Genomic DNA, 16,564 nt, shown 5'->3' with positions numbered 1-16,564 from the left:
TCAGTTCTCCCCCCAAAAAGAGAAGAGTGATAATCCATATACTAAAAAAATTTACCTTTTTAAAGTATATAAATTTAAAAAAATTTTTTTTTTTGTTGGAGATGGAGAGAATGCCTTTATTTTATTTGTTTGTTTTTATGTGGTGCTAAGAATCAAAACCCAGTGCCTCACACATGCTAGGCAAGTGCTCTGCCACTGAGCTTCAGCCCTAGCCCAAAAGTGTATAAATTTTTAAATTGAGGTAATTGCCATGTCCAGTTCACCTCCTTAAAATGCATAATACAATGACTTTTAGTGTAGTCACAGGGTTGTGCATTTATCACCACAGTGAATTTTAAATAGTTTTCATTACCCCTAAAAGAAATTGTACCATTAATTTTTACCTCTCTACCCAGTCCATCCTGGCTCTAAAAAGCCATTTATCTACTTTCTGTCTTTATAAATTTGCCTATTCTGAATATTACTTATCTACACGTCATCTAGGTTGTAGCATCTTATTTTTTTTACTGCCAAATAATATTCCATTGTATATAGCAAATTTTTTTCATTCATGAGTTGGTGACCTATTTCTGACCATAATATGTTGCTGTGAACAGTTATGTACAAGTTTTTGTGTGGACACATGCTTTTATTTATCTTGAGTATATATTCAGGAGGGGGAATATTCCAGGTCATGTGGTAATTCTATGCTTAACTATTTGAGGAACTGCCAGCTTTTTCAGAGTGGCTGTATGAGGATGCTGATTTCTCACACATCCTCTTCGACACTTGTTATTAATTATTTGCACTTAAGTGGTATGTGGCTTTGATTTACATTTCTGTGATGTTAATTTTGTTGACCATCTTTTCATGTGCTTTACTGATCTTTTGTGTATATTTGAAGAATTGTCTCTTCAAATCTTTTACTCTTTAAAAAATCAGATTTTTAAAAAATATTGAGTTGTAATAGTTTTTTATATATTTTAGGTACAAGTCTGTCTTTCATACTAAGGATTGAACACAGGGTGCTTAACCACTGAACCTTGTCCCCAACCCTTTTTCAAAATATTTTATTTAGAGACAGTATCTTGCTGAGTTACTTAGGGCCTTGCTAAGTTGCTGAGACTGGCTTTGAAATTGCAAACCTCTTGCCTCAGCCCCTGTGCTGCTGGGATTACAGGTGTGCAACTACTACGCCCAGTCCTTTTTATTTTGAGACAGGGTCTCACTAAATTGTCCAGGTTGGTCTCAAACTTGGATTCTCCAGCCTCAACCCCCTGAGTAACTGTGATTACTGGGGTGCTCCACCATGCCTGGCTATTTTTTTTTCCTTTTATGGTGTTCTTTGAAGCTCATAGTTTTTAATTTTGATGACACCCACTTATTTTTTTGTTTGTGCTTTTGGTATCATATCTCATGTACCATTACCTAAACCAAGAACATAAAGCTTTGTGCCTGTGTTTTCTTGTGAGAGTTTTATAGCTGTAGCTCTTAACATTTAGGTCTTTTATCCATTTCAAGTTGATTTTTGTATGATAGGAGGTAGAGGTTCAGTTTCATTTTATCCCTCCACTTAACACTTATCAGTTGCTTGAGCTGGGAGTGGTGGCACATGCCTATAAACCCAGTGACTCAGGAGGCCTAGGTGGGAAGATTGAAACTTCGAAGCTAGTCCCAGCAATTTAGTGAGCCCCTAAAAGCAACTCAGGGAGACCATGTTTCAGAATAAAAAGTGAAAAGGACAGGGTGACTCAGTGGTAGAGCGTTCCTGGATTAAATTCCTGGTACCAAAAAAAATTGCCTGAGCCAGGTGTCATACCACACACTTGTAATTTCGGCTGTTTTGGAGGCTGAGGCAGGAGAATTGTAAGTTTAAAACCAGTTTTGTAGTAGGTTATGCAGGAACTGTGAATCTTTTTGAGTTTTGTGCTGTTTTCTCTAGATTGTCTTGGATATTGTGGGTCCTTCATGTTTGCATGTAAATTTAAAGTAAGCTTGTTCTGCAAAAGGAAGTTGGGTTGTTAGAGATATTTTGTTGAATTTTTACATGAATTTGAGAAGCAAAGTTATCTTTTTACCAGAGACTGAACTCAGAGGTGCTTTACCAGTGAGTCACATCCTAGCTGTTTTTTTATTTTGAGGCAGGGTCTTACTAAGGCTGGCCTGGAACTTGTGATCCTCCTGCCTCAGCCTCCTGAGTTATGGGGTTACTGGTGTGCACCTCCAGCAGTGCTATCTTAATTCATCTCTTCCATTCCATGAGCATGTGATGTCTTTCCATTTTTAACATTATAGGGATAAGGAATGGATTGAAGTGTTGTTAAAATGCCACAAGGCTTGCTGTTTTTAACCGAGATTGAACTGTTTTTCTTTTTAAATAACTTTTATGGTTTTTTTTATATTTATTTTTTAGTTGTAGTTGGACACAACATCTTTATTCTATTTAATTAATTATTTATTTATTTTAAAATATTTATTTTTTAGTTGTAATTGGACATAATATCTTCATTTTATTTTATGTGGTGCTGAGGATCGAACCCAGGGCCTTGTACGTGCTAGGCGAGCATTCTACCGCTGAGCCACAATCCTAGCCCCTCAACTGTTTTTTTTTTTGAGTAGACACTTTCTGAATTATTGGAATCCTTTGCTTAATTTTCAGAGCTCTGGAAGGTTGATTTTGCTTATTTCTGTCAATGTTCCTTTATTATTTATAGATGAGAGAAATTTCTAGGGTCCTTGTTACTTTGCTGTTTCTATAGATATCACTTAGTGATGACAATTTGAAATGAAGTATATTAAAGGCATTAAATTAGGGTTACTGCAGTTTCCCCAAATGCTGCAAGTTATACTAGAAGGCTTCCTCCTCCTGTACTATATAATAATAATAATAATTATTATTATTTATTTTTAGTTGTAGATGAGTACAATACCTTTATTTATTTATTTATTTATTTTATGTGTTGCTGAGAATTGAACCCCATGCCTTACAAATGCAAGGCAAGCTCTCTATCACTGAGCTACAACCCCAGCCCCCTGTACTATGTAATTTTTAAGTTAATAAGTGGAAGAAAAGATGTTATTTCGGTCCCTTTACTTTGGTTACATTGAGCATGTTTTTTCAAAGCCCCTACGTGTTGCTGATAATAATCAGTAGTTTGATAATTCTGTTTCTATAAACTATAAAGCTCTTTGTTTTTCTTATTTACCCTTTAACCTTGTAAGACTTTTTTTTTCCTTCTTGTTCCTTACCATATATTTAAAGGTTCTCCCTGCTCTGAGGAAGGTGGAGCACTTAGAAGACGTAAGGTATATACTTGTTGTATCCAGTTGGTAGAATCAGGAGATTTACAGAAAGAAGTAGCATCTGAGATCATTGGATTACTAATGTTGGAGGTAAGATGGAAGATAGAATTGTTCGGGGATAGTTGTTTTGAAAGGTTATAATTTGTTGAGGGAGGGAAAACTTTTGTGCCAAATCTAGCATAGTTTCTATTTATGAATAAGAGCTAATGTTAACAAAACAAACAAACAAATGGGTTATGAACCACCTAGGATGAATGTGTTATGAACCACCTAGATGTATATATTACCTTTCTGTTACCCTGAGCATATATCTCCTTGAAGAGCTGACATATTTGAAAACATTAAGGAACTGATGAAGGGTTCTAGCCTTTGAATCTTTACAATTACAAATATGTAATATAGCAACTTGATTCTGTGAATCTTTTTCTTTTTTCTTTTTTGTAGTGCTGGGGATTGAACCCAGGGCCTTGTGCATTTGAGGGAAGCAGTCTACCAACTGAACTATATTCCTAGCCCTCTGTGAATCCTTTATAGGGTCTGTTTTGGGTCTCAACATCAATTCAGTTTGCCAGCAAAGACTTATTACTTAGAAAGAGATATCAAACACTGGATTTCTACTTAAGATTTTCTTTTTGAACTTTTAGGCTTACCATTTCCCAGGACTGTTACTCATTGAATTAGCCAATGAGTTTATTGGTGCTATCAAAGAGGGCAGCCTAGTGAATGGAAAATCTTTGGAGTTACTGCCCATCATTCTCACTGCCTTGGCTACTAAAAAGGAAAATCTGTCTTATGGAAAAGGTAATTTTCTTCCAATTCTAGTGACTTTTTCTCTAGTCAGATTTTTTTTTTTTTTTCCCCTACATAATCAGATTTGTTTCACAGTGTGTTTTGCACTTCTAGGTGAATTGAGTGGGGAAGAATGTAAGAAGCAGTTGATTAATACCCTCTGTTCTGGCAGGTCAGTCTTTGTCATTGATGTGTATAACTTTCTCAGAACTACAAGTGGACAAAAAATGACTATCATTTATTTCAGGAATTTACATTTGTGAGGTTTTTAGGCCATTTTTAAACATGCATATTAACGTTCATTTTAACATAGTAGCATTATTTGGAGTCCCAAGGTCCTTAAGGCTAAAAAAGTTGTCTTGATGTCACATCTTTCAATTTTTTTTTTTTTTTTTTTTTGGTGGTGCTGGGGATTGAACCAAGGCAAGCACTCTACCAACTGAGCTATCTCCCCAGGCCCTAAAAATTAAAAAAAAAAAATTTTTTTTTTTTTTTTTTTTGAGGGAATAGAATACAAAAGTAATGTTTGTATTCTTTAATCAATTATTGTATTTCTGGGATTCTACCTAGTTAAGACACCAGTATATAAAAAATTCTTACACATGAATATGTTCAACACGGAAACTTAAGACCCAAGTGAGCACACCATAACTGACATTTAAGCTATGTAAGTTAAGGTATAGCCACTATGAAATTTATACCTATTAAGAATGAAATATATAAAGGCATACTTCAAAGATGAAAAATTTTTACTATATAGTCGGTAAAATAAAGAGAATACTAAGTTACATACTACAGTGATTATACTTGAGTATGTTAAAAAGAATAAGAGAATATCCAAGACTTCTTTATGTAAGAGCTGTGTTGTAAATTATTTTAGGCTTATAATTAATGTGTCCATCTGTTCCTTTGTTTGGTTTATTTGTTTTGGTACTGGAGATTGACCCAGAGGTGCTTATAACACCGAGTCATATCTCCAACCCTTTTTTTATTTTGAGTCAGGGTCTCAGTAGCTTAGGGCTTCACTAAGTTGCTGAGGTTTGCCTTGAACTTGGAGTCCTTCTGTCTCACCTTCCTGAGTTGCTAGGATTAGAGGCATGTGCCACTGCGCCTGGCTTGTTTTTTATTTAGTTGTAGATGGCACAATACCTTTATTTTAATTATTTATAATTATGTGGTGCTGAGGATTAAACCTAGTGCCTCATACATGCTAGGCAAGTGCTGAGCTACAACCCTAGCCCCTGTTCGTTTGTTTTATGTTGGCACACTCCTATAATCCTAGTACTGGAGAGGTTTAGCTAGGAGGATTGCCTGGGCAATTTATTGAGACCCTAAGCATTAATAGTGAGACCCTTTCTCAAAATAAATAAAGGGATGGGAGTAGTCCAGTGGTAAGGTGCCTATTCAGTATACGTTATATTTTATATTTTTCATTTTCATTTAACATCTGTTTATGTCAGCATGTAAATACAATTCTGAATTCATTTTAGTGATTTAATAGTATTTTAATATATTATTTGATTAATGTTCGATTGTTGGATTATTTATTTCTATTTTTATACATCTAGATGACCTTTTATAAGCATGTATATGGAATGTATTTCAAATAGTAAGTTGGGTGGGTTTGTGGTTATGTGCATTTTTAAAGTTGATAAGTATTATCGACTCCTACATTCCCTAAAATAGTATTTGAATAGTGTTTATTTTTCCATAATCTCACCAATACTGGGTGTCATGAATTTTGTTTTGGTTTTTATATTTTGATTCTGGGAATCAAATCTCATCAAACTTTGGTTTTCTAAGTCTGATAAGTTAAAAACTGGCACTTAAATCATTGTTCTAAATGGTATTTTAAAAATCTTGATTTCAAGTGTTGCACAATTAAACTTGAAATGTCTCTAATTTTGTTTTACCTCTTCACTAGTTTTACAAAATTAAGTATAAATAAGTTAAAATGAAACAAATTCATGTTCTTTGTCATTTTCTTGAACCAGATGGGATCAGCAGTATGTAATCCAACTCACCTCCATGTTCAAGTAAGAATCATTATTCCTTTTTCTCTTTATCTTCTGCTTTGTGATCTTACCTGCTAGAAATTGAAAAACAGCAAGCTCAAAGATCACTATCCTCTGAGTAAGCATATTGGTACCTCTTGTTTTCTTTTAGGGAATTCTCTCCCCCACCTCCTCTTTCATTTTTTTTGGTACTGAGGATTAAACACAGGGACACCCAACCACTGAGCCACATCCCCAGCCCTATTTTGTAGTTTATATTTACAGACAGGGTATCTCTGAGTTGCTTAGTGCCTCACTTTTGCTCAGGCTGGCTCTGAACTCATGATCCTCCTGCCTCAGCTTCCCAAGCCACTTGGATTACAAGTCTGCACCTCCATGCCCAGCTCCCCCACCTCCTTTTTGACTTTAGTTTTCTTTCATCTTCTTGGAACAGGGTCTTGCTGTGTTGCTCAGGCTGTCCTCCAACTCAGATCCTCCTACCTCAGCCTACAGAGTAGTTAGGATTACAGACACACACCCTCGTGCCCAGCTTAATTATGTAATGTATTACTGATTTTTTTTTTCCCAAGATGACTTTGTTTAGGAAAAGTTATTGGTTCCCTTAAAGATTCTTTATAAGAGAAAAATCAAAAGGAATAATTATAATATTCTAAAATTTTCCTTTATTTCTTGCTCCCAAATTTTGTTTCTTAAGAAAATGTTTAATGGAATTTTAGCACTGAATTGAATTTCTAAAAACAAGGCGGTTGAGTTCTGACTAGAGCCTTTGAAATTTTGATCTATAGGGATGTCCCTCTGACTGCAGAAGAGGTGGAATTTGTGGTTGGAAAAGTGTTGAAAATGTTCTCCAAGTTGAATCTTCAAGAAATACCACCTTTGGTCTATCAGCTTCTCGTTCTCTCTTCAAAGGTATTTAAAAAAAAATTGATTTCTCTTTTATTTTGGTGGTTTGAACCAATTATCACCCTACAGCTTTTTCACACTGCTGATTTATGTACTAGACCATAGCTGTTTTGTTTTTATGTGTGGTGATTAAGTTTACTAATCACTAATGCTCCTCGGGCAAGGAAAACAGTTATTTCTGCCATTAATACATTTTCTTTTTAGTAGCAAAAGAGAGAGATTTCAGAAAGGGTTAACTATAGGCCCCTTAAAGTCAGACACTAAGGTATTTTAAATTCTGTTTAAACCTATGATTCTAGGTTGAGGTTTATTTAAGTAAATCTGTACTTTATAATCCTTTAGGTTGAAAAGTACTTTTTTTGCAGTGCTGAGGCCCTAGTGCATTTGAGGCAAGTGCTGTATCACTGAGCTACGTCTCCTACCACTACATCCTCAGACCCTTGAAAAGTACTTTGATTTAGCATGGTTATTTTATCCTTAAATTAGAAGAATTTATCTCCCCTATCCTCCTAGGGAAGCAGGAAGAGCATTTTGGATGGAATCATAACCTTCTTCAGTGAGCTAGATAAGCAGCACAATGAGGAACAAAGTGGTGATGAGTGAGTAATATAGACAAATAGATAAAAATATTATTTTTACAAATTCATCTTATATATTTTAATTTCTTTATTGTTGCCTGTTGCTTCTTTTTCATGCCCTTTCTTTAGAACCTCAGCACTGAATTTTTGTAGTCCTCTCCTAGATAATAATAAAGAGAAATTAAGAAAATATGAGAAATAATTAAGAAAATAATGCAGTGTCTTCAGTTCTCTAATTTGCAACCTTCCAGAAAAGTAACAGTAATTGTCCTCTAACATGTAGGTTTAAAACCTATATATTATTAAATGTCTACTCTGTGCCACAAAGTTATTTGATCTGTGGTCACATTAATGAACCAGTCAAAAAAGTTCCTTGCTCTTGTTGAGCTTATATTTTAGTGGAAAGAAAACAGTGGAAAATGCTATGAAGGTAATACAAAGGGGTGATGTGACAGTGACAGCATAGTTACTTTAGATTGGATCGAGAAAATCTTTTCCTGAGAAGATGTTATTTTAACTGAAGCCTGAATGATAAGAACCACAACATGTAGATCAGAGAGAACATTCTCAGGTTAATGAATAATACAAAAGCAGTGACATAAGAGGGTTTTTTTTTTTTTTTTCAGTTGTTGGATCTGCATTTAATTTATTTATTTATATGCAATGTTGAGAATTAAACCCAGTGCCTCCACACATACTAGGCAGGCACTCTAGCACTGAGCCCCTGTTTTTGTTTTTGTTTTTTGGCAAGCATTTATAAAGTGCTTATTGTGTATTAGTGCAGTTATAAGCACTGTAAACCTCACAATGCTATTTTGCCTCATTTTGTGGACGTGGAAACCAAGAGTCAAGAAATTAAGGAATTTCATATTGTTACACAGCCATAAAGTAGTGGGCCTGAGATTTGGTTTGAAGAGTTCTTTCTGTTAGTTATAGTGCAGTCTGCTGTTCCTCTGTATCATAACTTCTAGTTACTAGGCTTGATCAATTGATTAGAAAGCAGTCTTAGCGAATTAATGCTGACAGTGTCAGGTTTGGGACAGAAAATTACCTTAATTTTGATCATTTTAGGTTTGATGTGTATATTAGCATTCCATATAGATATGGGAGCCGTAGTCCTAAATTGTAGAGAAGGGACTGAATTGGAGACACAGATTTGAAGGGACTAAAGCCATGGGATTGGATGGAATGAATTATGTAGGGAAAGTGTGAAGAGAAAGAAATCCAAGCCTGACTCTTAAGCATTCTAAATTTTAAAGGTTAAGCAATAGGGGAAGATGGTCCTGAAAAAAGAATTTTGAGACCAGTGATAGTGCCCTGGAAGCCAAGAGAATGTGTTTTGAGGAAGAAGTAGTTAATTGTTAAATCTATTGAGATGGGACTTTATTTGCTTTGGCAACATAGCAGTTATTTGACCCTTAAAGTCAAGTCTTGTAAAAAGAGTCAAGTGGCATTTGAGGGTGGGATTAAGAGAGGGCAGAAACCTGGTTGAATGGGGTTGAACTCGGAAGACAATATGAGATAAGTAAAATAATGACTATAGAGAATACTTTCAGTAAGTTTTGTTCTAAAGAGGAGCAGAGAATGGGGCAGTAGAATCTGTTTATCATGCTACTTTTTTCTCCATGTTTTCTAATGGTGCATTATAATTACACATGAGATTTGTTGTTACATATTCATACATACACACAATATAACAATATAATTTGGCCAATATTTTGTACTTATTTTGTGCTTCCAGTGATTTTGTGAATTCAACTTGAGTTGGTTTACTTGTTCATTGAAGTATCTGCTTGTCTCATTCTAACTCATCTTTCTATTGAATCTTTTAGACTGCTGGATCTTGTTACTGTGCCATCAGGTGAACTTCGTCATGTGGAAGGCACCATTATTCTACACATTGTGTTTGCCATCAAATTGGACTGTGAACTAGGCAGAGAACTTTTGAAACATGTAAAGGTAGCAACAAACTTTGAACTTAAGCCGTTTTATGTCAGTTAATGACAGGAAACAAATATTATAGAAGAGCCCTAGGTTGAGAGGATCTCTTTTTTTCACTTTGAAATTGAAAACATGTCACCCTAATCTTAAGCATACCAGAAATTTTAAAACTTTCCTTTAAACATTCTAGTGCTAGAAAAGAAAAAACTGAGGACTGTTCATCAATAAGATCAAAATCTAATTTTATTATTTGATCTTTAACCTTTTTCCTCACTTTTCATCATTTTTGAATTGGGGTCTTACTTATTTCTAGTAGAGTTTTGTGATGCTAAGTCATTCAACATTAGATCTGTGAGGTAGAAAAATAAAAATTCAGAAATGCTTTGAATTCTTAAAAGAAGGACACATTTCTGTTTTTTCCTCCAACTCTTCCCTCTCCCCCCCCCTCACTCCCTTCCTCCCTTCCTCCCTTCCTCCCTTCCTTCCTTCTTCCGTGCTTAACTGCTGAGCCACATCCCCAGCTCTTTTTTTTCAGTATTTCACTAAGTTGCTGAGGGGCTCATTAAATTGCTGAAGCTGTCTTTGAACTTGGAATCCTCCTGCCTCAGCCTCCAGAGTCATTGGGATTACAGGCATGCTCCACTGCACCCAACTCCTCCAACTTTTTATTTTGAAAATTTTAACCTACAGAAAAGTTTAAACTCTGTAGCACAGAAAGCATCTGTATTCTCTTCATCTAGATTTACCAGTTTTATCTGTCTCTTTCTCTCTCTCATACATTCCCCCCCAGTCATTTAAAAGTAAGTTGCAGAAACCATAATTCTTCATCATCTGAATATTTCAGTATGTGCCTCTCGAGAATAAGGACATGTTAACACAATACCATCCTCACACCCTGGGAAAATTAACAATAATTCCTTTATCATCTCTAACTATTTATAGTAGCTATATTGTTGGTCTTTTTGGTTTTGTGTATTTTAATCAACTCTGCTATTTTTGTTTTGTTCATCTTTGATTTTATATTTAGTCTTTTTTTGTTCTTATTTGGTGTCATTTCTTCTGGGCTTCAAAGACCTATTTTAAACTTTATTAAGGTACAATTGAAATGAATTTAAGTTAAAATTTATCCCATTTAAGTGTACAATTCAGTGACTTTTCATAAGTTTACCTAATTTTGCAGTGGTTACTATAGTCCAATTTTAGAATATTTTTATTGTCATATAAGAGCTCTCATGTGCATTTAATCTTCATTACCACACCTAGCTTCAGGCAACCACCAATGTACTTTCTGCCTGTATAGATCTGCCCTTCCTAGACATTTTACAAAAATGGAGTCACATCATATGTGATCTTTTGAGCATGGCTTTTTCGTTAAGTGAAGTATTTTCAAGGTTCATCCATATTATAACATATATCTATTTAATTTCTTTTTTATTGTTGAATAGTACTCCATTTTATGGATATAGCAGTTTTGTTTAGCTATTTACCAGTTGATGTAGTTAGAGTTTTTCCTACTGTTTAGCTATTAGGAATCAAACTATTTTGAAAATTAAATCTGAATCTTTGGGTGTATATTTCATTTTTCTGAGGTAGAGAACTAGGAGTGGAATTACTGATTTGTATGATACATTTATGTTTAAAAATTGTTTTTGTTTGTTTTGGTTTTGGATTGGTTCTGGGGAATTGGTATCAGGGGTGCTGAATCACTGAGGCACATTCCTAGCCCTTTTTATTTTTTATTTTGAGACAGAGTCTCACTCAGTTGTTTAGGGACTCATTAAGTTGCAGAGACTGTCCTTGAAACTTGTGAACCTCCTGGCTCAGGCTCCCAAATCATTGGGATTACAGGCATATGCCATCAAATCAGGCTTATGTTTAAGTTTTTAGCCAACTGTGGAAGTGTTTTCCAAAGTAGGTGTATATCATTTCACATACCCATTGTCATTGTAGGAAGGTTTCTATTTCTGTTCTCTACATCCTACAATAATATTTTATAGTGTCTTTTTTTATTGTCTTTTTTTCTTGTATTCTAATTGGTGTGAAATAATATTTCATTGAGGTTTACGTTGCATTTCCTTAAAGACTGATGATAATTGAGTATCTTTTCTTATGCTCATTGGCTGTCATGTTTGTGGTGAGATGTCTATTCAAATATTTTGCCCATTTTATGATTGTGATGTTTGTCATACTGTTGTAAGGATTTTTTTAATATTCTTTACCAGGTATATATTCTTTATTTTGTGTATATACTTATCAGGTATATTTAGCAAATATTTTCCCCAGTCTCTAACTTATCTTTGCATTTTTTATTTTATTTTTGGGGAGATACCAGGATTTGATCTCAGGGGCACTTGACCACTGAGCCAAATCCCCAGCCCTATTTGTATTTTATTTAGAGACAGTGTCTCACTGAATTGCTTAGCACCTCACTTTGCTGAGGCTGACTTTGAATTTGGCAATCCTCTTGCCTCAGCCTCCTGAGCTGCTGGGATTACAGGTGTGCACCACCGAGTCAGGCTGCAGTTTTTAAATGGTATCTTTTAAAGCACAAAAGTTTTTAATTTTGATGAAGTCCAGTACATCAGTTTTCTTGTGTAAATTATGTTTGATATTATGTCTAAGAAATCTGTACCTAGTCCACGGTTTTAAAGATTTTCAGTTCTAAAAGTTTTATAGTTTTATCTCTTACATTTAGGCTTGTGATCCATTCAAGGGCCTATTTTTAAGTAGGCTACCTTATGCTTTTTAAGTGTATACATTTTCTTTTTTAAAATGTAAATAATGACTCTTTTTTGGTTTATTTTAGGCAGGACAGCAAGGAGATTCAAATAATTTATGTCCCTTCAGTATTGCTCTTCTTCTTTCTGTAACAAGAATACAGAGATTTGAGGAACAGGTATTTTTTTTTTTTTTTTTTTAATGACATCTTGGTTACTTCTGTGTTGATAAGAAAATATACAAGAAATTGTTTTTGTTATTATCCTTTCTTAAACAATTCTACTCCCATTCTGTGGGGATTCTAGAAAACTTCAGATACTTGGTCTACAACTATTTTCTATTGTGAGGTAAGCCAGGTGGTGAAATGAGGAAAAGGTGGAAATATCACATAGCCTACATAGTTAAGAATGGGAAGTATCCATGGATATTTGCCAGCAGTTTTTTTGCATTATAACTTTCCAAAAAATTGGACCTGATTGAGTTGAAACAAATGTGAGAATATAGTCGTCACAAGATGAAAATAATAAAATCTTTTGCCACTTTTTCTCATGTGTGTTCCCAGATCTTGGGTAATATTTATAAAATAAGATATATTTTTCTTGTCAAAGATGGCATTTCTCCAATTCTTAGATTTCCCTGAAAGTCACATTTTGTGTCATCTTCATCTAGACAGTTTTCATAGGGATACATGTGAGTTTAAGCTTAAAGGAACAGTTAGAGGGTTAAGATTCACAGCATGAGCAATAATTTTGTTTCATTTCCCTGTTTCTTTCATCATATTAGGTGTTTGATCTTTTAAAAACTTCCATTGTGAAAAGCTTTAAGGATCTTCAGCTACTCCAAGGCTCAAAATTTCTTCAGAATCTAGTACCCCATAGATCCTGTGTTTCAACCATGATCTTGGAAGTGGTAAAGAATAGGTGAGTTGGTGAACCATATTCCAAATATGTTTACATGTTATTTAGTATTAGAAAATGTAATGTGGCACCATACTTATGACCCATCAAAGAAAACTGGTGATTACAACTGTTGACTTCATAATATGAAGTTTTAATCCCTTAAAATTGGTCAAGCAAATTACTGTTATCAGCTAGACACAACGATATAAAGATTATTTATAAGCTTATCACTTTCACTGGAAAGGGTAACAGTAAGTGGTATAATCACCGGAGTCTACAGTTTTACAAAAGTGTTTTTATAGTTTTAACTCATGTGCTGGAACCAGGTTATTTATTCATTCATGTTGTAAATATATACTGAGTACCTTTGTTTGCCAACCTTGTGCTAGGTAGTATGGCTTCAGCCCTAGAGAATCTCAGTCTAGGGGGAGAGGCAGGTTTGTAAGTTTATATATCATGTAAGTATTGTCAGTATTAGGGGAATGAGAAGAAAATTAATTTTTAAATAAATGGAAATCTTTAATGATTATTACATTGAAATATTCTAATTTCTTATATATATTTTTAAGTATTTGTAGTTTTTAGATTTATTTATTGTTCTGGTTGTCCATGAAAACCACTTGCCAATTCATTCCCATTACTATACATTCAGGAATTCAGAATTCTGCCAGTTAAGGTTGTATGAAAAGATTCATACGTGAAGTGCATTGGTTGATCCATCTTTAATTAGAGAGTGTGTAACATAGCAGTGAGTATAAAACTAGATGTCTTTCCAGGTTTTTCTTTTTAACTATGCTTTCTTTTCTTGTAGTGTTCATAGTTGGGATCATATTACTCAGGGACTGGTAGAACTTGGCTTCATTTTAATGGATTTATATGGGCCAAAGAAGATTCTTGATGGAAAAACTGTTGAAACCAGCTCTAGTCTTTCTAAAATGCCAAACCAGTGTACATGTAAGCTTGGAGCTAATATCCTATTGGAAACTTTTAAGGTGAGACTCTAGTTTGGCGACAATTTCCTACTTTGTTTAAGTGATATCAGTAGAGCAGGACATTTGTCTGGGAGTTTGGTAGGTAAGAAAATTTGTTGTTTAGTACTTTGACAGTATTTATGATAGAGCTTAGGTTGGTAAAGGGACATTATGGATCCAGTTTGATGAATTGCTTTCTTATTCTTCTATTACATTTTTCATGTATTCCACTTACCCTGTTGTTTTGGATCATACCATAGAAGTTTGATTATAACTTCTACATGTATTTTTTCTCTTATTCCTCAAGTAGCAGATCACTTCTAACTTTTTGCTAATTTTTTTTTTTACTGTATTTCTCAGGATCTGATTGATCTGTTATTCTTTGTACATAAAAGGAATTTAATGTATTTCTTAATACTTTTTAGGTCACCAAAGAACATTAGACTTGAAGAATTTTGCTTGGTCCATTGTTTTTGAAGAACCTAAGTGTGACGTTAATAATTTTTTACATTATTACCAAATTATGACTGTCATCTCAATCTGTACTTCAAAGTAATCAAGTTTAAGTTTCATAATCTCTTGAAATAATTTAAAAAATTAATTTCCTTTGAAATAAAAAAGCAAGGTCACATCTGAAACTAAACAATTTTGCTAGTGATTTCTCTAAATTAACTTTTTTTCTTTTTCTTTCTTTGGTACCAGGGATTAAAACCATGGGCGCTTAACCACTGGGCCATATCCCCAGCCCTTTTTTTGTTTGTTTTAAATTTTTTCATATATATTTTTAGTTGTTAATGCACCTTTATTTTATTCATTTATTTATATGCAGTGCTGAGAATTAAACCCAGTGCCTCCCACATGCTAGGCAAGTACTCTACCACTGAGCCACAACCCCAGGTCCCCCAGCATCCCACCCTTGCCCAACTAAGGATTGAACTTAACCACTGAGACACATCCCCAGCCCTTTTTTGTATTTTATTTAGAGACAGGGTTTCACTGAGTTGCTTAGGGCCTTGCTAAATTGCTGAGGCTGGCTTTGAACTTGCATTTTTCCTCCCTCAGCCTCCTGAGCCACTGAGATTACAGGTATGCACCACTGTGCCCAGCTCTAAGTTATCTTTTTGACATTCAGTTGTTTTAATATAACTATACCAAAAGTATCTGGAGATAAATCTAGTGTTTTGGACTGGGGTTGTGGCTCAGTGGTAGAGCACTTGCCTAGCATGTGTGAGGCACTGATATAAACAAATGAAATAAAAGGTCCATCAACAACTTAAAAACATCTAGTGTTTTGATCCAAAACTATGAGGTAAATGGCATAGTTCTTGAGGTAAATGTACTTAATATAAATAATCCTTTTAAGTAATAATATAGTTAAAAACATTCTTAGAATAACTTCTTGTTTTAAATTAATGATTTTCAAAACAAGATCCATTTGATTTCATTTCACAGATGTTGGCTTTTTCAAAGCATCTCTAAAGCATATTTCTTTTTGCGGGAGTAGGAGGCATGTACTGGGAATTGAATTCAGAGGCACTCAGCCTAGCCCGTTTTTTAAAACTTTATTTAGAGACAAAGTCTCACTGAGTTGCTTAGCTTTTGCTGAGGCTGACTTTGAACTCGTGAATCTCCTGCCTCAGCCTCCTTAGCTGCTGGGATTACAGGCGTGTACTACTGCACCAGGCTCTAAAGCGTATTTCTAACAAGTCACCAGTAGTCTGAAGTCTGACATAAATTAATCTGTACTTCAAGTTCAAGTAAGAATTTTAACTAAAATTCAAATGAAAATTTAGAATGGATCTTTTCCAGGCAGCTGTTTTGCTTCTTGAAACAGGAATAAGTTTTTTATGTTTCTTAAAAGATTTTAATGGACTTTTTATTTTTTTAGAATAAAACAGTTGAGTTTTACCTATATTCAAACTATTCTCGTCCTGCCTGGTATGCATTGATGACCTTATAAGCTGAAGGTCACTCAGGAGTATTCTGTTGGTTCTATTCTTTTTAGATCCATGAGATGATCAGACAAGAAATTCTGGAGCAAGTCCTCAACAGGGTTGTTACCAGAGCATCCTCTCCCATCAGTCATTTCTTAGGTACTAAACTTTGAAAAAACATGGATAAGATTTTGGGAAATACTTTATGATGCAGGAGAGTTTAATGAAATATCTTTGATTATGATGCCAGTTTGACATATACATCTGTGTTGTCTGTGGTTATCAGTAAGGAAAGGAACATTTAAGTAATGAGGGGTACTTTCAATTTTCATTAGTGTTTTGTTTTTTTTTTTTTAAATACTTCTCATCTCAAATGATTGCTTTTCTGTTGACCTCCTAGCTGCTTAGACCTAGACATTCTGAAGTCAGAATTCATCCCTTTGGTGACTTATAAATTTACTGGGTTTAGTACGAATCTCCTAATATCTAAATACATTGCCTTTTTCTCAGTCACCAATTTTCTTAGTTTCTCTG

General features: G+C 34.5%; 1 protein-coding gene across 1 annotated transcript in view; it reads left to right on the top strand.

Annotated features, from left to right (window-relative positions):
* Positions 1-16,564, top strand: part of Fanci (FA complementation group I) — a 73,951-nt gene that overhangs the window by 17,279 nt on the left and 40,108 nt on the right. The window contains exons 4-14 of the mRNA XM_076851365.2: positions 3,242-3,372; positions 3,927-4,083; positions 4,186-4,243; positions 6,066-6,107; positions 6,872-6,995; positions 7,503-7,588; positions 9,400-9,526; positions 12,315-12,404; positions 13,010-13,146; positions 13,937-14,117; positions 16,102-16,189. Of these exons, the coding sequence (XP_076707480.2) occupies positions 3,242-3,372; positions 3,927-4,083; positions 4,186-4,243; positions 6,066-6,107; positions 6,872-6,995; positions 7,503-7,588; positions 9,400-9,526; positions 12,315-12,404; positions 13,010-13,146; positions 13,937-14,117; positions 16,102-16,189 (1,221 nt within the window). The remainder of the gene's footprint in view (positions 1-3,241; positions 3,373-3,926; positions 4,084-4,185; positions 4,244-6,065; positions 6,108-6,871; positions 6,996-7,502; positions 7,589-9,399; positions 9,527-12,314; positions 12,405-13,009; positions 13,147-13,936; positions 14,118-16,101; positions 16,190-16,564) is intronic.

The sequence above is a fragment of the Callospermophilus lateralis genome, chromosome 3, assembly GCF_048772815.1.
Source record: "Callospermophilus lateralis isolate mCalLat2 chromosome 3, mCalLat2.hap1, whole genome shotgun sequence".
NCBI classification, from domain to species: domain Eukaryota; kingdom Metazoa; phylum Chordata; class Mammalia; order Rodentia; family Sciuridae; genus Callospermophilus; species Callospermophilus lateralis.
Note: the sequence above shows the minus strand (reverse complement) of the source record. Positions and strands in the feature narration are given on the sequence as shown.